Here is a 25,391-nt window from a genome sequence, read left to right on the forward strand (position 1 = left end):
GGTGAATAAGGCGGGTGGTCCGCCACGGTGATTGAGCTTCGGGCCAAAAACTCGCGCACAACGAGCGACGTGTGAGCGGGCGCATTGTCGTGATGAAGGATCCACCTGTCTCCTTTTGCCAACTCCGGTAGAACTCGGGCCACACGAGCTCTGAGACGTGTCAGAACTTCAACGTAAAAATTTCCATTCACTCTCTGGCCGGGAGGGACAAATTCCTTGTGAACAATGCCCCTAGAATCAAAGAAAACAATCAACATTGTCTTCACATTGGACCTTGATTTTCGCGACTTTTCTGTTCTCGGTTCTCCTGCTAGTTTCCATTCCTTGCTTTGAGATTTGAGCTCCACATCGAATTCGTAAAACCAGGACTCGTCTCCAGTGATAACTCGGTTGAGAAAGTCCCCTCGTTCCTCTGCTTCCAATCAATCCTCACAGCACTCAACCCTCTTTGCTTTCTGTTCTGGCGTCAAGAGCTTCGGTACGATTTTCGCACACAATTTCTTCATTTCAAGTTTTTGTGTCAGGATTTCGTGAACGATTGTTTTGGGGATTGACAGCTCGTCATCAATCATTCTGACTGTCAATCTACGGTCTTTAAGAAAACAAGCCCGAATTCGTTCAACATTTGCATCGGAACTCGATGTCGACGGGCGTCCTGGGCGAGGGTCATCGTTCACTTCTTCTCGGCCATCCCGAAACCCTTTTACCCACTTGTTCACGGTTGGTTCCTTCAGAGAATTGTCTCCGAAAACCTGTTTCAAACACTCAAAAATCTCATGGCCATTCTCGCCTAGCTTTGCAAGAAACTTGATGTTGACGCGCTATTCCTTAATCAGAGAGAGCTCCATGCCGACGGCAGGTGAAAAAGGGTAACTGTCAACAAGCTGCCGCGCACTCCCACCTTCAAGCAGAGTGCTCTGACTCGAACTGAGCGTTGATGGGATTGATTACAGCAGTAGTCCTACCTGGCGGTGACTGCAACTTGTAACATAAAGACATTATTCAACTTTTATACGTATTTTCCGGACAAACCTCGTGTTTTTGGTGTTGTTCTTCTTCTTATAAATGTCAATTTGCGGTTCTTTTCCACATTTCACAGCACTATGAACTGAACAGTTGTTTTGATGCAATATTGCATCAAAACCAATAACAGTAGGAGGGTTGTTAAACTAAAATCAGCTTATCGATTAATCAGGCGATCGATTCACGACATCCAACGGCTAGTGCGGGCCAAGGGATATCATGAGACCATCTACGGGGCCTGACATACCTCGCTGCCCCTATAATACAACGCTCGTGATGAGGCAACTCTTTTGCTTCTGGCTTGTTATAAAAAACTTTGCGTTAAATTTCTTAGCAATAAATCGCTTTTATGCCACCCGACGGTATAACTGCTCATAAGATTCTTGTCAAGTAACACCTGATATCGTTATGATCATTTTAATCTTTGTCCACTGTTCCTCATTTTCAGTGTAACTTTCTTTAAGATATGGACCTATTGCGCTGTATGTAGAGTTCGTCGGTGAGATAGTCTCGGGTGGCTGTGAAGCAGCGTTCTTGGAGCTTTCGGTCAGTTGCCCCGCTTTGATACGCGCGCAACGGTACTCTGTGTCCCACGGTAGGGCTGTGATCCTCCATGTCTATCTATAGCCAGCGGAATTCCCAGAATCGCCGCTGTCAGAGAGTTATGAGCGAGACGTATAATTACACGACGCGGGGAACAGGACGCTGCTTGTACGCTGCCTGAACCTGCCTATCAGGTCGGCGGCTTGCCAGCAGTTCACCCAGCCGCGACGGAAGTGACGAAGTACGAATACGTTCTGCCTGACACGTTCTCATCCCCGACACTCTTATGAGACGTTTTCTCAGATGTCGGAGCTTTTCCCTCTGGTACTGTACTTGGGCGGCCAAATAATTTTCGCAACTACTAACTTTATTATGTACGTTTTTTCGTCCTGAGCATTGTGAAAAGACTGTCAGCAGCAAACAGCAACGAAAATATAAAATCTAAGCCTTATAGGTCGAAGGCTTCTCCCTATAACACGCTCGCCTTGCCACCTCATATTTCGTCTTGCTTCTTCAGCACTTTCCCTTCATGATCCATTCCGTTCTCCCCCTTTCCATATTTTCGTATCGCTTCCACTGTTTCAGTTGTTCATCATTGGTCTTAATATCTCGTGCTTCCTGGCTTGTAACTATGAGTACATGTAGAGAGTAGGTAGTGTTATTCTTTGATATGATCACTATTATTTTTGATAAAACCTGCATATTTTACTTGCTTTCTTTCCCCATTTTCTCTCGACTTTCATTTAACTCCTTTCTCCTCTCTGATTACAGCCAAATTTCTATTATGTGCACTGTTTGCTCTTTGCTGTTTTGTAGCTTTAGAGTATCGTTGCTATTCCAGTTTACAGTTGTCTTTCCAAATCTGTCAATGTTCCTTGTTTTCACTTAGACACAAATATGTTTTTCAAACCTGTTCAGTTGTAACAAAATGATTTTCAGTTTCCATCTCTCTTCGAATAATTAAATAAAACCACTCATTGATTCACAAGCATAGGTCTTTCGTTCAATGATTATAATTATTGGCTTGCCATTGCGTGATATTTGGTACATACTACGGAAAATGCCCTCTGGGTAATTGACAATTTTGACATACCATGTCTGTTTTTACCACATTTACAATAGATTTCGTCGCGGGAGCATGGAGAAATTGCTTATGTATCTACATATGTTCCATAAATGATCGTAATAAGATTTCGTTATAAGGCCGAACGTTTCATCAATTTCATCCCAATTGTTACTTGTATCTTTCACTGCTCTGCACAGGCTTTTTCTTTTTCAGAAAAATAAATGAAATTCATAAGATTAATCTACACGTAATCGTACGATGTAATATGTACTTCCACACGACGAACTATAACACGAGGAGGAGATAAAATTTGAGTTTTTGTAAAAAATACTTCTGCATTATTTGTGCGTCTCAGTTGATAGTAGAGAATATTCATGAATAACGAACCGTTCGAAGAACGGTAGACAAAAGACACATGTTGCACAATCATTAGCACTGGGCCACCTCCAATCCTAAATCGACCGTACCAAGGCGACGCGAACGTACGAGGCGCGCTAACAGGTAATGCTTCCGAATTTTTGTGTGAAAACTCTTAAAGTTTCTTAAATAAAACAAACCTTATTAACGTTCAACATCTTTGTTCTTCATGTCTGTATATTAATTTCTCAGCATAGTCATCCTGGCGACGAACACATTTCTCCCAACGACAGAGTGGTTTGTTGACGACGTCATTGCAGAATATCTGATTTTGTTGACGGAGCCACAACCTCATTTCTGTTGGCACCACTTAATCACCATCAAAGTGAAGTCCTCAAAAGTGTAATGTTTTGGAAACAGATGGAAATCGGATGGGGACAAAATGGGCACTGTGTGGAGGATGATCGTTGACAGAGAACCCAAGGCGTCCGATTGTTGCAGATGTCGCAGCGGTTCATGTGTGGTGTGGCATTGTCACGCTGAAGTGTTCCATATGTGAACGAACTCTTCGAATTCGAAACTCGATTACAGCAAGCTGTTTCTCACGCACCGTCATCGTTGTCTTATGCGCCGCCGTATCACAAGCTACAGTTCGGAGTTCTAAGCGAATATACAGACATCAAGAATTAAGATGTAGAATGTTAATAAAGTCTCTTTTATTTAAAAAGCGTTAAGAGTTTTCGCACACAAAATTCTAAGGCATTACTCTTGAGCCGCTCTCTCAGTTATGCATAGAGATGCGCACAGGCTGATGTTGGGAAACTCCACTGTTCATTACTTGTCTTAAAGACAGTACTCATAGGTATCATTTCAAAAGCATTATGTCGCGTGATATCTACGACTAGCGCACGAAATGACGATTATTCTAGTGAAGCACGGACACCAGACCTCACAGGCGGGGTCAGCGGAAGTTAAAGATATACGTTGGTGCCACAGGGGTCGTTTCATGAGAGTGACATCGCCGTGATTCAACGCAAACATACGAGCATATCCTGCCGCCTACGGAGATGATAACGTACGTCCATAATTCAATTATCTCTCTTTCGACCCTTGCTCTCGACTCTTGTTGCATCACGTTATGTGTGTGTGTGTGTGTGTGTGTGTGTGTGTGTGTGTGTGTTTGTTTGTTTGTTTGTTTGTTTGTGTGGCGAAGTGAGGTAGTGGTGGATGGTAGAGGGAGGAACAGGGGAGGCGCCTTGTACAAGCAAGAAGCTACTTGTCCCCATAGAATACACAGCACACATTTCTAAATAACTATATGACACTCTCGTACGATACATTTGTTGACATGGTTAGTACGAAAATACACTCCTGGAAATGGAAAAAAGAACACATTGACACCGGTGTGTCAGACCCACCATACTTGCTCCGGACACTGCGAGAGGGCTGTACAAGCAATGATCACACGCACGGCACAGCGGACACACCAGGAACCGCGGTGTTGGCCGGCGAAAGGCGCTAGCTGCGCAGCATTTGTGCACCGCCGCCGTCAGTGTCAGCCAGTTTGCCGTGGCATACTGAGCTCCATCGCAGTCTTTAACACTGGTAGCATGCCGCGACAGCGTGGACGTGAACCGTATGTGCAGTTGACGGACTTTGAGCGAGGGCGTATAGTGGGCATGCGGGAGGCCGGGTGGACGTACCGCCGAATTGCTCAACACGTGGGGCGTGAGGTCTCCACAGTACATCGATGTTGTCGCCAGTGGTCGGCGGAAGGTACACGTGCCTGTCGACCTGGGACCGGACCGCAGCGACGCACGGATGCACGCCAAGACCGTAGGATCCTATGCAGTGCCGTAGGGGACCGCACCGCCACTTGCCAGCAATTTAGGGACACTGTTGCTCCTGGGGTATCGGCGAGGACCATTCGCAACCGTCTCCATGAAGCTGGGCTACGGTCCCGTACACCGTTAGGCCGTCTTCCGCTCACGCCCCAACATCGTGCAGCCCGCCTCCAGTGGTGTCGCGACAGGAGTGAATGGAGGGACGAATGGAGACGTGTCGTCTTCAGCGATGAGAGTCGCTTCTGCCTTGGTGCCAATGATGGTCGTATGCGTGTTTGGCGCCGTGCAGGTGAGCGTCACAATCAGGACTGCATACGACCGAGGCACACAGGGCCAACACCCGGCATCATGGTGTGGGGAGCGATCTCCTACACTGGCCGTACACCACTGGTGATCGTCGAGGGGACACTGAATAGTGCACGGTACATCCAAACCGTCATCGAACCCATCGTTCTACCATTCCTAGACCGGCAAGGGAACTTGCTGTTCCAACAGGACAATGCACGTCCGCATGTATCCCGTGCCACCCAACGTGCTCTAGAAGGTGTAAGTCAACTACCCTGGCCAGCAAGATCTCCGGATCTGTCCCCCATTGAGCATGTTTGGGACTGGATGAAGCGTCGTCTCACGCGGTCTGCACGTCCAGCACGAACGCTGGTCCAACTGAGGCGCCAGGTGGAAATGGCATGGCAAGCCGTTCCACAGGACCACATCCAGCATCTCTACGATCGTCTCCATGGGAGAATAGCAGCCTGCATTGCTGCGAAAGGTGGATATACACTGTACTAGTGCCGACATTGTGCATGCTCTGTTGCCTGTGTCTATGTGTCTGTGGTTCTGTCAGTGTGATCATGTGATGTATCTGACCCCAGAAATGTGTCAATAAAGTTTCCCCTTCCTGGGAAAATGAATTCACGGTGTTCGTATTTCAATTTCCAGGAGTGTAGTTCACAACAGCTGTTGCTGACTATTGTTTCGGATCGTGAACATTGTCTGCTTGTCAGGTAAAGATGTAGCCAGGATGCAGACACGCACATAGTTGCAACTGCTGCTCATGTATACGATTTATCGATTAAACTGTATATCTGTAAATGAGTGTCAGTTTTGAACATTAACAATCAAATCCTTGTGTTCTGTACGAGAAAATTAAATAAACCCTACATAGGGAGTATCCGCACTGACAGCGAAATATTAGAATTTGCTTCATCATATGCGCCAAAGTAACAAACGTAAGGCGTTGTAAGACATATGCTTAATTAATTATGCCAGCGACGTAATGGAACTTCTGTTAACTTTACGTCATACTTTTGTATGTTTATCTTCAAACTCATACTCGTAAATACTGTCTTGTGCCAGTGACTCTCATCAGTGAGTCATGCTGAAGTTCGAATGAGACAAACTCGTAGGGCGGGGCTTAACAGTATGCAATATACTCTTTTAGAAGTACCTTTTCAACGCCTTTTCTTACTAACCGCCAAAATGAATAAAGTGGCTCTACGACAGAAATGCTAATGGGACGCGTACATAGTCTAAAGTGCCGTCAGCTGACGCGATAGGACGCGTCTACCCTTGTCACGCCGTGAGTCATACATTGGACACAGTGGTCTGAAAACATGACCTCGTGATCCCTTCACGCCACAGCAGTTTACCATCGTAAGAACGCTCTTTACGAATGTTTGTTCTCATCTGAACGAAATCTGGAAATTTGTGAATTCTTCTCGGGTTATGAGCCGAGTGGTGGCGTCGTCTTGTCGCAAAGTTTCGCGTTTCGATGAGTTTCGTACCCATCATCTTCTGGCGATGTCATTTGCGACAACACGACGCCACCACTCGACTGATAACTCGAGAAGAATTCATCAGTGGAATACGCCGAGAAAGACCGCAATCGCATTTAAGTTCTAAGGTACCAAACTACTGAGGTCATCGGTCCCTAAGCTTACACACTACTTAGTCTAACTTAAACTAACTTACGCTATGGACAACACACACACCCATGCCCGAGGGAGGACTTGAACCTCCGACGGGGTCAGCCGCGCGAACCGTGACAAGGTGCCCTAGACCGAACGGCTACCACGCGCGACTCATTTGAACGGTCACGAAGGACGTAAGGGACTGGAAAATTACAAATTTCTCGTAATTAATGCTCTTCATCAAAATAGTAACCGTAAGTACGCTTTTTGATTTTTAACAGCTAAAACAAAGAGATGTCTTGTGACTGCGTTTTTCTTCGGTGCTAAATTTGAGCTCTTGAAATATAACCCTAAGTTTCCGCTTTTCCAGTGAACTAAGTAACATGAATCGATTACACATGGTACATGCAACCAACTGAAGGCACCTTGTTGCCCCGGTATGTCTGGTGTTGCGCTAATATGTCTGGTGCTCAGCCTGTGCCACCGACGTGTAGATATGACAATCTGTGCAGGAAGGCTGCGGCTCGACAGGTCAATAAGTATAAAAGCTGCAGTATATAAACAAAAAAATAGAGAAGATGAAAAGAGTCCGTCTCCACTTGGCAGGGACGAGCAACGGCGTGTGTGCTGGGTTTGTATTGGGATGGCCTTTCGGTAATACCTTTGCACACCACCAGACTCAGCCGTTAAGAGACCCCTATAGCTATCAATAAAAGGTTAGGCAGCCGGTCACAAAACATACAGCAATGTAAATAAAGTCTATGCGGTAGGGACAACAAAGCTTGATGTGGTGTATTCTGCCGTTTAGTTGTTCGTGTGTCGCGAGTCTCTCACCATGCCACATTGTCGATGGCGCATTTACGGTGTGAAATCTTCATTGCAAACGAAGTACGAAAAGTGTTCGGTTCCTGAATTCATCCAAACAGAAACCGTCATCACAAAGATCAAACCACCATATACCTGTATTTAACTACGATTAATAAACTGAAATCGTTATGCTAGATAGATAGTATTCGATTAACTGAAAACATTACACTAAGGTAAAGAGCCGACATTTCTGTACATAAGATCCAGCTGCATAAAATGCTTGACAGATAATCGATGCGTCTGTGAGCAAGCGCGCTTCTCTTAAACGTTTTATAGGTACTGTCGTATTTCACTGACGTTGCATCACGACAGAGAGACTGCTTGTTCTAGAGACTAGGTAACTATAGCTTGAAATCTGTCTTGGATATATTCACCAAAGCTTGAAAGGAACGAAGTTAAAAGCTCGACGTGTCATCGGCGACGAGTCATTAGAGATTCTAGATAAGATAGAAAAGGGCAGAGAAAGAGATTTGTCGTGTCCCGATGGAAGAAATCATCACAGCACTTGCCTGGAATAATTTTGGGAACCCTAGGAAAATGAGGATTCCTGGACCGGGTTTTGGTCCCCGTTTTTCCCGACTATGAGTGCCATAGCCACTGTTCCACCTTGTTCGCTACCAAAATGTGTATGCAGTAACGTGCTCCGGAAAAATAAATTGCAGAGCGAGAGAACGAGAATATTTACACGTTATGAAGATCAACACGAAATTAGAAGCAAGGAATTGGGGTTTAGCGTCCAGTCGAGGATAACGTTATTAGTGAGCTAGGGACCGATGGAGAAGAAAATCTGTTCTGTCCCTTTTCAGCGTAATCATACCGATATTTACCTTAAGTTTGTGTGTCGATGGAACCTAAACCTGGACAGATGGTTCGTGATTTCCGAATGCTGGTGTAGTGTCTTACTACTGCGTCACGTCTATCGCTAGGAGACTCAATCTTCATACTGTTTGCATGCTAATTTCTTGCAAAAAACTGGAAGTTGTCTTATAGGAAGTTTCCCCAGCGGAAACTTTTTGCTCGCCACTTACACACACATGTGAATGTGTATGTATACAGTATGAATGTACATACGCATGTGTATATGCATAAGTCTTTTTTGGAGACTGCTGTGAATTTATTGTAATATTTAATATCTATTCCGCTTCGCAAGAGGCCATATGATCCCGACAATCGGTCGTACTAAGTTACAACTAACCTTACACCCCTGCACACTTGAATAAGATAGGGCAAGTCGAAGAGTAGGAAGTAACCACAGGGCCACCGTTCTGTCTACTTATATTCGCGGAAGTGCGGCGGAACGGAAGGAAGCCGTTACGGTACTGACGTAACAGCGGCGCGTTGACTTTTAATTTATACAACGTGCAACATTAGGCTCGTATTCGCTCCGTTTCTGATCTCTAATACACAGTACGGCATCGTCAAGAAAAGAACAAAATATAGTAACCTGCTCAAAAGAAATGCACAAAAAATTGGTATTACATAGACATGCCAAAACAAAGAAGAATTCAGAAGCGAAGTCAACAGCAATCAATTGAAGAGGCACTAGTAATGAGAAGGTCCACGCATTAGGTTTCCGATGAGAAGAGAAAGAAAAGTGAAAAAAAAATGAAGCAGTTCTGAGAAGAGAGGAAAAGTAAGGCCAAAAGGCCTTAAGTTCTACGCACTTCATAGTTGGCCTAATTCAGAAGAAAAACTGGTAATGTACGATAGCTCCTGCATTATATGTAATCATCATGAGTATTTATGAGGTGTTTTTCGACCTAACTCTTCTTCCTCCTACTCCTCCTCCTCATCATCATCTTCTTCTTCCTCATCGTTCTCTTCCTTCCCTTTTTCCCGTTTGTCGATGGGCCAGCACTGTTGTATGGTCTTTGGTAATGTTAGTGACAGTTGGCGGCCGGACACCCTTCAGACGCTGCCGCTCCCTCCCCACTGAGAGAGATGGCGCAATAGCTAGCACACTGGATTCGCATTCGGAAGGATGACTGTTGAAACTCGCGTCCGGCCGTCCTGATATACGTAGGTTTTCCGTGATTTTGCTAAACCATTTCAGGCAAATTCCGAAATGGTTCCTTTGAAATGGCACGACCGATTTCCTTCCCCATCCTTCCCCAATCCGAGTTTGTGTTCCGTCTCTAATGACGTCGTTGTCTACGGGACGTTAAACACTAATCTCCTGCTACTCCCATCTCCGCCCCCTGCCTGAGGACGCTACATCTGTCTGTGTCTCGAGTTAATCTCATATTCAAATGGAGAATGTTCTACAAGCGTATGCGTGGCATGTATCTGAGGCGGGACGAATATACAGGATTGGTACTTACCTAGGAGGCTGTGGGAAACCGCCTAAAAACAACATCCAAACTGGCCGTCTCACCAGCCCTCGTCCTTAAGCCGCGAGGTAGATGATTTGGGAAAAATCCCGCCTGTCTGAATCCCGAAAGCGGCGCGTTATCGAGGTCGGATATTCGGGGGGATCTGGCAAGATAAGCGAAAAATGGATGAAATTTAGAACTATTTTCGCACAATGATTGTTTTTATTAAAATGGAAGTTTTACCACTTCATTATACATACATTCGTGTATGAAAATTTTTATTATTTTTTTTTTTTTTTTGAGCTTTTCCTCGTTACAGAGGCTTGTCTCCAACATAATAACTTGCTCGGAAATTACTATACAAAGAATAAACGTTCTTAAACTACATTTTCAAAATATTACTTCAGGTGTTTCGATTTTGTGTGTCCTCTTCCTTTGCGCCCCTTGTCCTCATAGTGTGTTGTACATTTTGCAGTCAGGCGGTCATAGGCTGTCTTCTTCTTCTCCCCTCCGGTTCCCACTCCTGTATTCTGGCTTCCTCCATTCGTCGTACATGCCCGTACCACTGTAATTTCTTCCTAACCATTACGCCATATATTCTTTCTTTTATTTCCATTCTCCTTATTATTTCGGTGTTTCTTATCTTCTCTTTCCTGGAGAGTCTTTCCGATCTTCTCCAGAAGTCCATCTCTAGAGTTTGTAATTTTTTAATGTGCTTCAGGTTAATTGCCCAGGTTTCCGTTCCATACAGAACCACGCTCTCTAATATAGATTTGTATATTAATTTTTTAGTTCTGCTCAGGCAATGTGTATGAAAATAATTTTCTTTATCTCGTAACAAAAATGACGGCCTCAGCCTTTGTTAACGTCTGCTCGTCTTGCGCGTACTGGTTTGCGCGAAGCGTTGTACAGACTCGTACCTATCTCTGAAACCGATAAAAAAGGCAATTCTCAGATTAGAACGATTTTAACGGACCGTCACAATGGGGTTTGGAAAAATATCTCGAAATAAAAATGACAACTATTTCAAAAACATATCAATTTCTTGGTATGTTTTTCCAAGTTCATATGTTTAAAAAAATATTTAAAATTCGGATACTAAGAAAAGCTCTCGCTAAGAGCCAACAAAATTTAATTATCTATCATTTAAAAAAAAATCAAATATATCTATTCGTCTGTCGAGCCTCTAGAGCGCTTCGTGTGGTGAAAAATGTTGTTTCGAGAGAAACGTATTTAAAATTTGCAGTAGTAAAAAAAGACGTTGTTTCAAAACTTACGGCTACTCTGCAATGCTAGGAACATGTAGGCATCCGTCTTCTTCCTCAAACATACACTGGTTCTTAATCTGGCGCCGTGTTTTTTCAATCCGTGCTCTTTTAACAAAATGCGACATTGCTTGCTCCGCGGCGGCCACGCGTTTCCTGTCAGATAACTCCGCGAATTTTTTGCTGTTCGCCCTTATAACGATTCCTTACACGTTCATGGTCTTCGGAACATTTGAATAACCTTCGCTGAAAATACCTGCAGCTATATATGCTGCCATTTCGACAGTTTCTGTCTCACAATGAAGATGTTTCGGTACCAGTTTTCAGCTACACACGTTGAAGCTCTCGTTGCCCGTTTCATCTTTTAAACAAATATTTATTACAAAATTGTTAAGACTTTCGTGGCCATTTGTTGACAAACTGCCTACTGCCTTCTGTCTCGGGTTCTTCGGCCGACGTTCATCTGATGATTTTACTGACGTTTCGCCAGCACGAGTGGCTGGCATTGTCAAAGCTTCACCACAGGCAATGGAGAGTGAAGCTTTGACATTGCCAGCCACTCGTGCTGGCGAAACGTCAGTAAAATCATCAGATGAACGTCGGCCGAAGAACCCGAGACGGAAGCCAATAGGCAGTTTGTCAAATCTTTATTTGCCAAAAATTCGTGTACCAGTTGAATCGTTTCTTGTGCTAGTTCATCGAGCGTCCACAGCTTCCCATATTTCGGTCGGCGCACAGCTACATTCGACATACTGTAACTTCTACAGTACTTTCACAATTAAAAAGATCATTTTGCAGGCATAATCTGTGTACTTAAGGGATGCAAATTATGTCAAAAACATCAAATTTTTCACCTGTCTCGACCAGAACCTCTCCTTAAATGACAGAGCGTATATATTTTCGGGCTGCCAATCGAGCCAATGCGTCCATTGCAATGTACATATTTTTGACCACTGGTCCCTTCTTTCTCGTTTCAAGCTATTGTCGATGCTTCGACACACATAAGAGTCTCTCCTAACATCCGACGAAGACGAGCAGGATGGTCGTTCAAATAAATTGCATTAAAATGGATCATCAAGGCGCCCGGATGTCATAAATTATACCTTTTGCACTGTCCATTGCCCATCGCTCTGACTCGTGTAGATGGTATGTACTTACTTATATCCTGCAGTAAAACATTCGTCATGTTCAGTGCAATATTAACATAAATACTAAATAAGTGGTATATTCAGTCTGGAGGCGAAATGCTTTTTAATATTTTCCAAATAGCAGTCTGTTATCGGTTTTTATTGACATACATAATCCTTCTTAGGTTCTTATACCTCATGTATACGACAGTGGGCTTGAAACTTGTTTGTCCAAATAGTCGCCAGATTTGCTCTTGTCGGTCGCTCTAAGGTAACTTATTTTCCCTTCAAGAAAGTGTTATCTTTACCATAACAAATTTCTGGGAGGAAGTGGATTGGTTCAAACGGTTCAAATGGCTCTGAGCACTATGGGACTTAACATCGGAGGTCATCAGTCCCCTAGAACTTAGAACTACTTAAACCTAACTAACCTAAGGACATCACACACATCCATGCCCGAGGCAGGATTCGAACCTGCGACCGTAGCAGTCGCGCGGGGAAGTGGATTCATCACAACATTGGGTTCCTAGTTCATTAACGCTGATTGTGGAAGTGTAAACTCGCCAAAGCTGCTTACGAAGTGCGATAATTTGCGACGATTAACGTCTGCTGGCGGAGATAACATTGATGGCGTAACAAAATTTATGTAACACAGCTCGACTCGGTGACTCAGCTGGTAACGGAGCTACGTCGAGGACCGGATTGCACTCAAAGCTACAGGAGCCCTCAGTAAAGCGATAAGCTGGCTAAAAACAGAAAAACAGGTAGGCCAGGGGCCGTCTCGCCTGCATTGCAGCCACGGTAATTGAAGCACTGTGGGTTAGAACGCATAGCCATGTTAGTGGTCTCCACGTTTATACACAGTTCGTTATTTCGTGAAATTTTGTGACATATTTTGCAATTTAATAAATCGTAAAGTCAAACGTTTTTTTCTTTGATTTTCTCCTTTTGAATTACAGTTTTGAATTGGTAACAGCTAAATATAATCTCATAGCCGGCCGTAGTGGCCGAGCGGTGCTAGGTGCTTCAGTCTGGAACCGCACGACCGCTACGGTCGCAGGTTCGAATCCTGCTTCGGGCATGGATGTGAGTGATGTCCTTAGGTTAGTTAGGTTTAAGTAGTTCTAAGTTCTAGGGGACTGATGGCCTCAGAAGTTAAGTTCCATAGTGCTCAGAGCCATTTGAACCATAATCTCATAGGTTAGTAAGTGGAAGGTTTTTGGTAAGATCGACAACACAACGGAAGGATTGCTTAGGCACGTTCTGGATGACCCTGTTACAGCTAAGTTTACACGTCATCCTGGTAGTTTGAGGTATTGCTTGTAAGACCGGCTGTGATTTTTGAAACCTTTAAATACCACACAAGAAGTGTGTACTGGGAATCTCTGTGTTAGCTGTGTCTCAGCTTCTATTAAATGCATCCAGGTAGGAATGGACAGGAACCGTTGAAAACTGTTACTGCAGAGTCACGTGGATACTTCGAAATGATCTCTGTAACCGCTACAACATTGTTCATGTTGTAAAACAAGATATAAGCCATCGTAAGTCATCTCTAGTCGCAAATCACCTCTCTGCTGGAAAACAATTGTCACAAATAGCTTTCTTCAGGCCGATGAAATCACAGGCTGCAAAGGTACAGAGCCGTTATTGAAGTGGAACGCTAGCGAACACCACTATCCTTCTCCATTAAAACTCCCGTTCAAATATTTGTAAACTAGCGAGTAAATAAAACAGATATCCTCGTTTGTGATCGCTCTAATTCTGACGCATGACAGTAAAACTGGACTCTCTTTTGTTGCAGGAAGCAGCAGCAAAGAATCCAAGAAGGAACAACTATCGCCGACAGGTCTTGGTAAGCATAATTTTCACTAAATAATATTATTATATAGTTTTAAAACAAATTCACCGCACGAAGATCGAATACTCAACTCAGTGTTCCTTAACACTAGAACGCAGTTCCGTACCAACATGTTGTCACCGTTTCTAGAAAAGCACTCCCTCCCATAACGTTTAACAAGAAAAACAGAAATACCAGGTAATTTAATAACATTTGTGACCTGAATGGGCTGTTTCTCACTCCTTCACGACAAGTTTTATGTAAATTTATTTCAGCACAGTCATATTTCAGAAGTAATGTGAGGGCGTGCTGAAAAGTAAATCCTCCAAATTTTACATACGAAAACTTTTAAAGTTTTTAAAATAAAACATACGTTATTAACATTCTACATGTTTATTATTCATGTCTAGATATCTGCAGCTCTCTACCACTATAGTGCTCCGAATTGTAGCGTGTAACATGGCGGTGTGTAACGCTACTGTGTCGGTGCGTGAGGAACAGCACGCTGTAACAGTTTTTCGAATTTGAAGAGTTTGTCCACATTAGGAGCGCCCTCTGCTTCACTATGACAATACCAGACACCATACGAGCGCTGCGACATCAACAACCCGACGCCTTGGGGTCACTGTCATCGACTGTGCTCTATACAGTCCCGACTTGCCTCCATCCGATTTTTTTCTGTTTCCAAAATTTAAATAATGCATTCGAGGACATTTTGATAGTCCCGAAGCGGTGGAAGCAGACGCTGATGCTTATCTGTGGAGCATTCCTTGCTTGCATGTGTGCAGGTTAAACATGCATACGTTATTCATGCAATGCAAGCAGAGGCGTGGTTGTGGCTCCGTCAACAAAGTCAAACATTCTACAGTGACGGTATCAATAAATTGATATCTCGTTGGGGTAAGTGTGTTCGTCGTCAGGAGTACAATGTCAATAATGTTTGTTCTATTTAAAAAGCTTTAAGAGTTATCACATAAGAAATTCAAAGGCATTACTTTTCAGCACGCTCTCGTAAAACATGGATCATTGAGATAATGCTGTACAACGAAGACATTTTCTTTAAGTTAAGTGACTGCTGATACCTGAATCATTTGATCGACCCATTACATGTTTGATGAAAGTATCGGTCGCGACATTGGTCTGCAAGAGCTGAATTAAGGTAGGTGGAATGGAAAAGAAACGTTCTGAAATCCGCCAGGTCTGATCCCAGCGTTTGGATCGTACTGCTAGACGACTCCCATACAGAAAAATATGTGTCGTACTCACCAGACCGATAGACTTTAACTGGTGCATTTCGCCGCGGCTTTTCGTCTGAAGCTTAGCCCAGGTCTCTGAAAGGGATGTCTTCCTTCGATTTTCTTCGTCTGTACGACCCTTTCAACAGCAGTCGCTGTGAGAACGGCCTCAGAGATATTATATGAGGGAATTCAGCAACATGATCTGAGCAAATGCTGTACGAAAGTGACACAGTAATTATATGTTCCTTGACCGAAGCGTTCGGTGTGACACTTCTGGATACTTCTGAGGCGAGTTACTTGAAGGTTACAGACAGTCCGTTAGTACCCTGTTCGTCAAAAGGTGCTGCTTGATCAAAGAGTAGTTAACGTTAACGTAGCTGCGTTCTGCTTCATTTACACAGTTCGTTTCATTTAGTTCAATTTACAGAGAAAATTTATTTTTATTTCTAATATGTTTTGCATACACATGATCGGATATGGCGTCTTGAGAAATTACGAGACGTAGAAACACCCTCTACTGTTTTCAGTCAACAAACTTCGAGAAATATGTGATTTGCGACATTTCATTATTAGATGTGGACTCTTTCCAGTGGCTGCGTGAGTAGCAATACTAACGTCGACTCTTACGTAGGTTTTTATACCACAACGTATATTTCACTTCTTTTCTGTTGTTTTCCTATGCGCTGTCAATTGACACACAGTGACTGGAACGTTCTTACTTACATAGTCGAAGAAATGCAGTACAATATCCATCTTGAGCAGTGGTTCCAATCTTTCGTAGACCAATAACCCTGAGATCAGACATCAGTCATTACCTCCCAACAAACACTAGCATCTAACTAAACCTTAGACTGCTTTAATTTCTTAATATGACGAAAGGAAAGTGATACTGAATAACATTAAAACAAGTAAATCTCACGCGTTCTTGTAGGTGTTTTTATTGACGCTTATTTCTAACGTTATTTGTTTTATTTCGGTTTTGTCTTGGAGAATTCACATCATAAATCACGTGCTAAGTTCATTCAGTTCCTCGCTTTTTTTCCATTTCTAGCACAGCCTAAAACCCAGTTAACATCTTTAAATTGTGAAGAATGAAACTGGTATTCACAAAGATTTTTACGATAGTAATGGACACCCGCCACAAATATTCCACTAAAATACATCATTTGTGTGACCATAGTGTCGGAAGCAGCTTTACAGTTATTAAGCTACTTGAAATCCGCCTGTGCAGATATTTTAGTAGTTTCTAAATTTTCACCATATTTCCTTGTAAACCGAGATAAAGGCTACTTATTTCCCCAAAGAAATCAGTAATGAACGTCAGTTTGGAAATTCGTTCTGTTATTTTGACTTCGTCGGTGGGCGAACACCTGAATGGAGAAACAGTGAGCGACAAACCAGGCGATAACCCAACCAAATCACTGCACGTACTCAAGAATTTCAAATAATCTTGTTTCTGTTGATGAATTCTTCTCGGGTTATCAGCCGAGTGGTGGCGTCGTCTTGTCGCAACGTCTCAATGAGTTTCGTACCCATCATCAACCAATCGGCTGATAACACGAGAAGAATTCATCAGTGGAATACGCCGAGAAAGACTGCAATCGCATCAATCTTGCTTCTACATTAGTTTCACAAGCTGTGACCCCCATCTTTTCTCAACATGCGCTAATGCTTGAATGTGATAATTTTGGGTGGTTAATTATTGGTTACCTTATAAATATTAGTGTGTAACAAAAAAGCGATAGTAAGATGATTTACTTTGAAAACATGGATTTAGTTTCTTCAATAAAGCATCATTAAGGCCTTACCGGATTCCTCCTAGAAAATAGCACACCCCGTCCCCCGACGCTGAACTGTGAATGACCGTGAAAACCAGAGGGAAGATTGGTGGCCTATCGAATAGGAGTTCAGTGTTGAACGAGCAACTGCTTCACGATTATCTAAAGTAACTGGTTACGACATTTTCTGTGAAAGAGTGAGAAAGTGGGCAATGCTCTGTAAGATGCGACACGCACTGAGCTTGGCACCATCACAATCATTAAGGTGTCAGAATCGGGAACAAGGAACGCCAGTAGAGAATGAAAAGAGGAAACTAAACAAAGTAAAATGCAGAATAAAACTTTTATAATTATTATACTGAAGCTTTCTTCCGTTGCAAATGGTAGAACAATTTCAGATTTGTTCATGAATTGCCTAACAGTTTTTGTTGTTGTTGTCAAACGGCTTTGGCGCACTAAGCTACTGCTGACGCCGAAAACGATAGCATTCGGGCGAGTCAGAAATTAGAACCGCAAATTATGTTGGAGAACTGGCAGCGTACAAGTAGTCGTTTGCAGTGGAAACACGACAAAAACAGCTGTCGAGTAATCATTGCCACTTAACTCATTTCCTATTGGTCTCAGACAACCAATAAAGTAATTACTTCAATCTGCTTGCCAGACATATCGCTGCCACAGTCAGTGATTCATGTTGTTTACATTTACTACGACATCACACTACTACATATTTCTTCACTCGCTGTGAACACATCCACGTGTAGTGTCACACTTCTAACGAGGATCAGGTATTCTAGAATTGTCTCCAACTTGCTGCTATGGCTGTCTGACTAGCTGCTCTTGTCCTGTGTTTCCGTTTAGCCGGCTGTCAGCTTTCATACAGCCGCTTATCAATCATAGGTACTTCAGCTGCGCGTCGGTGACGTTTCCCAATTAAAAGCTACTCTTCGAACAGCCGTACTGCGATAGATGCAATTCTGTAACTACGTTTCAGCTTCGCTTATCTTATTACATCATACTTGTTTCACGACATCTTATATTTCTCATAACTTGTGGGATTTGTTTCCAAATGACATATCTGTCTCACTGAGATAATGAGGACGTAACTCCCAAGATTGTGCCCTGGAAACGTAGATCAAGATGATGCAGGCTTGCAGTATCTCCCTGGATCTGTAACGCACCCATCATAGTACAGTGAGAGATACTGTTAACAGGAAGTACCACCGTTTAGCCGTGTACCATTGCATTCGTAACACAGTAATTCGTAACATGGTTATCGTAATGAATATCGTGTAAAATGTATATAATGCCTAGTTAGATATAAGAAAGAACCTTGACAGATTAAATAAATCAGAAAATAAGAAAGTAAAAATAATGGGAAACTTCCGTCTAATTCATTCATCAAGTGCATGTTACCTCATCAGAAAGCTAGGAGGGACTCGCGCAGTGGTGAGGTGTGTCAACGGCAAATACAGCCGACCAGGACCGTGTGGACTATTGTCCGACTCACTAAAGAAGACGGTTTGTGCAGGTCGATGCAAGGAAGGGAATTCTAGTGCTGTGTATACTAAATAACTCGCAACGATTACGTTTTATGCTCGCACAGGCTATGATATTCGTAGCAGAGCGCTCAGAATACTGCTGAACGCTAATTGGCTATCGGAGAATCCGTGATGCAGGTACGCAGAACAAGCCTAAGGTCAATCGCCAGCGTTCGTGACTCGGAGTATAGCAGTATCGCCGTTGCCCTCCCCTGATCGTAGTCACCCAGGTTGATGAGACGTGGAGCTTTGTCCTGTATAGACGCTAATCCAAATAGTTGATCAAGTCTCAGGGAAACCTCAGCTACATTAATTTTGGCCTAGTCTTAATGCCAGTCCACATCCATCTTCCAGTCAGCCATTCTGTCCATTTACATACCCCAGACGCTCTTATTTCTCGTGTGAAAACCAAAACCTACTGGTACAACAGCTTGGCCAAAGGCCAACAGTTGACTGCAGAAAAGACCTTCCACTCTACAACTTAACTACGTTGAAATTGGACCGAGAGTGAAGCTCAGAAGTCCGCTTTTTGCGACTTCGTATCTACTTTTATCATGCCAGATCTTTTCATTTGTCTGCGTTTCCGCTTACTTCTTTTCGATAGTTCTTATTTGTTACTCAAAGGTAGGACATGAGAAACATTATCGGCACATACTTATATAACTAAGCAGTTATGTACGATTTAGACATAATGGGAAGTGAAGAAAACAGTGATCATATAGTGTGTTACTAATAAATTTTCTATCTAGATCTGAAGTCTTTGGTGTGACCGATTTAGACTTCCGGTGACGTGCTGTAACTACTATAAAACCACAATATTTCTCTCTGAAATGAAAATCTATAAGTAATAGAGCCTCGATTTCACTTTTTGGGGAGTCTGCGTGCACCAACAACATGCTACTACATTCGTCTTCGGAACAAATAACAAGCCCCAATGGTACTACGAGTGGTTACAAGAGACACAAAATGAAATTTTTATATCGCATTGCTGACTTGGATCGGTGTTCATCCACTGAATCGGCGGGCACTAATGTTACCTATGACGTTAGCTATTCTCCTTCTCGAGATTTGAACAGTACATCATATGTGTAACTAATCAGATCAGACTATAAGGGTAGATTTTAATATTGCATTTTTACGGCTGAGTACGGAGGCCTACTCAGCCAGAGTAGCAACGTCAGGCCTTTCCAGGCTTGACTCCCCATTTGGAGTAAAAATCATCATCAACTCTGTCAGGTTCTCTCATTTTCAAGACAGTACGAAGGGGAAGAGTTATCAGGAAACTGGCTCATGGACTCCCGTTCTGAAGGAGCAGGGCTCAAATCCCCATACGACTTTCCACATTTAAATTTCTCGTAAATCAATTAAAACGAAAGCTGGGCTGATCCCTTTGAAAAGGACGCAGTTCAAAATGTCCGAACTTTGTCCAGTTTGAGCTAGTGGAGGTAGTCTCGTTCTCGACAGGACGTTAAACCCATTTCTCCTTCGTTTTCTCTCATCAGCTATATTATCCTTTCCTTTCTGTGGTTATTAATTATTATTATTATTATTATTATTATTAAGTGAAACACAAGAAAGGGATAATATGAGAAATATATAAATATATTGATTTTTAGGTGGCCAAAGATAAATATTAAATTATGTTTCAAATGAGCGCCAGGTTCCCTACAAATTATTTCAAACGCTTTCGGCGAAATGTAATGCAAGCTAAGTTCACTGACCTAGAATAAATCATATCTTTGAAAGTATGCATTTTTTGACGAAATAAAATTAGTGAAGCTTTGCACTTTAGTTAATTGAATAACTTGAATTGATTCTTTCTGCTCCGGCTGTGGTGATATGTTACACAGAAAAATAAATTTAAATACGCCGCGTAATGGCGGCCACTTGTTACCAGTCAAAGACCACCGCTGCTCCCTTCGCTGAGACAAAGAATGCTACATAACTTCTTGCAATTATTCATTCAGGAAGAATTGTTTGCATAGGCTCTTTAAGCAACACAATTCCCTCACTTTTTGTAAATATACTTCCACAAAGCACAGAATACACACTTGAATTATTCGCTACGTACGAGAACAAAAAGAACAAAAGCTACCGCAAGCGTACCTTACATACAGCGGAAGAAATGATCTGACTCGAAGTGATTTTAAATATATTTTTTCTCTTATATATAATGACAAAGATAATAATGTTAGTTTCGAGAACGTTATGCACTACTATCTCATCTAATATAAATAATGTCTTTTTATAACATTGCAATCGATATAGTCTTTCTTTGAAGTTAATTTAATACATTTTCATAATTGTCGTTTATGTCCATACAATAGTATTCAGAGTCCTTTTAATATTTACCTCAAATATAGCGCGCCGGCCGCAGTGGCCGTGCGGTTCTAGGCGCTACAGTCTGGAGCCGAGCGACCGCTGCGGTCGCAGGTTCGAATCCTGCCTCGGGCATGGATGTGTGTGATGTCCTGAGGTTAGTTAGGTTTAAGTAGTTCTAAGTTCTAGGGGACTAATGACCTAAGATGTTAAGTCCCATAGTGCTCAGAGCCATTTGAACCATTTGAATCAAATATAGCGGCTTGAATATTTCAAAAGGGACACTATACAGCCTTCAGACAGCCACATAAGCGTCGAAAGCTACCTCGTCACTGCGATTCAGTAACCTCGGTCACTGAAAACGATGCTGGTTATAGAAAGCAAAATTACTGCGATAATAGGGTAAGTACGCCACAGGAGACTCCGCATCTGATCCTGAGAAATCTGGCGACTATTAGCAATATATATGTTTGCAATGTCACCGTTGGTAGCTTCATAGCACGAGAAAAGGAGACCTTTCGGTGAAAACCAATCTTGTGCAGCACTGAGCTTCATCTTAGGAACTCCATCAATAGCCTCATTACATTGTTTTTCAAGTGATTTACCGACTGGGCTGCTGAAAATCAGCAAAGGAAACAAGGAAATAAGAATAGATACTGACCGATAAAGAGTTCGTAATGGAAGGAAAAACAATGAAATCAATGCCCTTTTACAAATGTGTTGGTTTACGAGCTAAACCTTGTGCGACTCGCGTTTCCTTTCTTTCATTTTCTGGTGCCTTGTCCCGCGGTTCCGCAGGGCCGGCACGGTTAGGAACGGATTTGGCAAGGTTAGTTTTTAAGGGGTGGCTGGATGCCTTCCTGCCGTCACCCCGTACCCCCTAGGACGGAATTAGTGTACCCCAGCTGTCTGCGTCTAGTGTAATCCATGGAATAGTGCGAACGTGTTCAAATGTCTGCGAGTCGTGTAACTGAGGCGGAACGTGGGGACCAGCCCGGTATTCACCTAGTGGGATGTGGAAAACCGCCTAAAAACCACATCCAGGCTGGCCGACACACCGGCCGCCGTCGGTAATCCGCCGGGCGGATTCGATCCGGGGCCGACCCGAGCCCAGGAAGCAGCGAATTAGTGCTCTCGGCTAACCTGGGGGGTTCGCGTTTCCGAATAAGTAATCTACCAGGCATGTATATAGGGTGAATCACCAAACGCTTGCACCGCAGATATGACGCCACGCGTTCATATAATTCTTTCGCCTAGATGGGCAATTGTTCCACCTTCTTCAGTGCGGATGCTCGAGTACGTCCGACCTCCTGCGTGAATCTCAGAGTAGCAAGCATGGAGGAAATGGACAACGACTACGGATAGGTGGCGCTCGATGGGAATGTGGGTAGGGCCGTGAGGCATGGCGAGGTAGTCCGCACAGTAGCGATAACACTGTGTCCCGGATGGCGCACTGGTTAACGCACCTGCCAAGTAAGTAGGAGATCCCGGGTTTGAATCCCTGTCTGGTGCACTTTCTCACTCGTCGCCGCTGATTCCGCGTAATGTCCCGATGCATCTGACATCAGTGATCCCTTTCCTTTCCTTTCTACCTCCCCCACTTTCAGTTTACGTATAATGTCCCATTAAACAACACGACACATCCCGGGGACTTATTAACATCTGTAAAGGCTGCATATACGCAGCCACGTGAAATTCACTTTCGTTTGTGCTACAACATGTAACTAACAACTGTCGATTTTTACAACTTTCGAATTTCGATATCTCGTTAACTACCTGCACTGCACCCCTGCAATAAACACCATTGACGTTCTAACTGTGGTACTGTCAACAGCCACTTTATTCCATTGGAATATTTGCACCTTTTTAAAATAATTACGCATTTTAAACTCGTAACTCTCTGTGTATGGGCTGTTTAGACAGGCCCCTGCGTACGATTACAGTCTGTGAAAGTCGCATATCAGTGTCGCATTCCACTATCAAAATACTTGCGGTGCAAGTTTTTGGTGATTCATAATGTATAAAATGGATTAGTACCTTTAGCATACATGGATAAGAACAGTCAATGAATAAGCCGAGATTGAGAAACTTAGATGGGCCCGCAACACCGACAGCAAACTGCTCCCCATCATCCTCTAAAGTTGTCTTGTCTCTCTCCCCTCCCCCCCCCTCCCCCGCTCCTCCCCCCGTTCCACAATGTGCATGCTCACTCAGTGTAGACAGAGCAAGAGAGAGGGCAGAGTACATTTATTCTCCAGTCAGAGTGCGACAGCTGCACTGGCGTGTGATAATTATTTTCTTGGCAGCACTTCAAAGCGCAAGATGTAAGGGCAAGTCGTTTTATCGCCGCTGCAGACTGCTGTCTTAAAAGGGAGGTGGTAATTATGTAACAGTACATGAACTCTTACAGTGTTTACAATTACAGTGTAACTAATCAGAGGTTAGCCATTTGTACTGTTGTTAAATAAAGCAGTTTGACTCCGGACTAAATCAACGTCACTTACCCAGAGGAACGGAAATCGCAATAGGGAAGAGTGTGCTGAATATGTAGATGCTGTCAGCTTTACATGTCACTGTTTTCTGACAGGCAGAAGAGGTCCTAATTAGGAAACTAGCATGAAGCGTGATTCTACGTTTCCATTCGTGTTTGTGCTGAGTATCTCATATGATGACTGGCCATGTGTTCCTACAGAACTAGTAGCGTTTGACTGCTTTCTTATATCGTATTTCTAAATTTCCTGGTTACTGAACTAATTTATATAATTTTATGGACGTAGCCGTAACTACATAAGCCTCCGAAACAAATGTATGCTCTCCGCTTTCCTTCGAAGACAGGTTATCGAAATATTTAGAGTGATTTACGACAATTCTGTTGTAATGCTTCACAAGAAGACTGCTGACTATCTTTGCAATAAAAGTATCGCTACGGCTAAGCAAACTGTTAATGAACTGCGCAATCTACAGCTAACAGATATCCAAGAACAGTTCGGACAACTGTAGATCAGCTTTATAATCTTTTCTTCCAGTTAACAGAAATCTATAGTTTGTTTACCTATTGCGATATCAGTTTTGCCGTTCAATATTGGGTCACTTCGGCCGACCATTGAGTCTGTACGTGGCCATACTCCACACACCCGCTATTACATTTTTGCGTAACAACTGCAATACCGTACATTAATGGCGCGACTAAGTCTCAGTGCACTAAGAGACTTTTAAGCAACATGATAGCATTTTATAAAGTTGTTGTTGGTTACAAATTAACGATTTTCGTTCCGGTGAATGGAGCAACCTGCGCTTTAAACGATAACATCAGTAACAGTCTTGTATGAAGTAGTTATCTGTGCTTCAGTTACCCTGCACAGTCGAACCCCTGGGTAAAGCAACTTTTAAACAGTACGTAAACACAGTTTCTCATTAGTAATAAATTAGCATGTTCCACAAGTATTGTGTGTGGACTGTGCGTATTTGTGAAATGGCTTTTATATTACATAATGCCGGCTCCAGTACAACCGTTATTGTACGGATTTAAGAGTGTGGCAGCAAAACTGATGTAACTGATCCTTCCAGAATGAAGTAAAAGGACGAGTCTTGGCCGGATTCTCTTCACACAGTCAGAGCATTCTCCACGAAATACAAAAGTCTAGTGTCAACTCGACCCCTGTAATGATATGTCAGGATGGCAGCATGCACTCTCACACAGAGTAATAGATTCATTTTGAAATACAGCCTGTTTAGAGGAGGGGGTACGGGGAGCGTGTTCGGATTTAGCTATATAAGGATGAAAGGGGTACTGAACGAGTTAATAATCAAGATTAGGCCCAATCATAAGACATTTAGCAGCATCCAACACTTGTATATAGGAAATGACAAAATTCGCTTTCAGCATCAAAAGGAGTTAGTAGGAGAAATAGTCTTCTCGCCTCTAGCTGGCATGCGCTGTTTTCGCTATGTCGTATAGTCTCCATAAAATGATTTAGGAACTCTACTGCCAGTAGATCCCAGATGTTTTTGAACACATTTATTATTAATTATGCGTTTCGGGCTCTGCCTCTCTTCAGATGACCTGGTGACAAATTAGCCCCAGAAAAAAGTTTTTTTTTATAACCTTGCAAATTTACACAAATGTGCTAAAAGATGACCTATGCTAAAGCATGACTGAACAACAAAGGCCGGCCAGTATGGTCGAGCGGTTCTAGACCCTTCAGTCTGGAACCGTGCTACCGCTATGGTCGCAGGTTCGAACCCTGCCTGGGCATGGATGTGTGTGATGTCCTTAGGTTAGTTAGGTTTAAGTAGTTCTAGGGGACTGATGACCTCAGATGTTAAGTCTCATAGTGCTCAGAGCCATTTGAACCTTTTTTTTTTTT

At 43.0% G+C, this 25,391-nt stretch overlaps 1 protein-coding gene across 1 annotated transcript in view; it reads left to right on the forward strand.

The window, feature by feature from the left end:
- The window catches only part of LOC124775509 (histone-lysine N-methyltransferase SETD1B), a 1,200,073-nt gene that overhangs the window by 959,547 nt on the left and 215,135 nt on the right, over positions 1-25,391 (forward strand). Inside the window, exon 12 of the mRNA XM_047250341.1 lies at positions 14,116-14,166. Coding sequence (XP_047106297.1) covers positions 14,116-14,166 — 51 coding nt within the window. The remainder of the gene's footprint in view (positions 1-14,115; positions 14,167-25,391) is intronic.

This window comes from Schistocerca piceifrons, chromosome 2 (assembly GCF_021461385.2).
Source record: "Schistocerca piceifrons isolate TAMUIC-IGC-003096 chromosome 2, iqSchPice1.1, whole genome shotgun sequence".
NCBI classification, from domain to species: Eukaryota; Metazoa; Arthropoda; class Insecta; order Orthoptera; family Acrididae; genus Schistocerca; species Schistocerca piceifrons.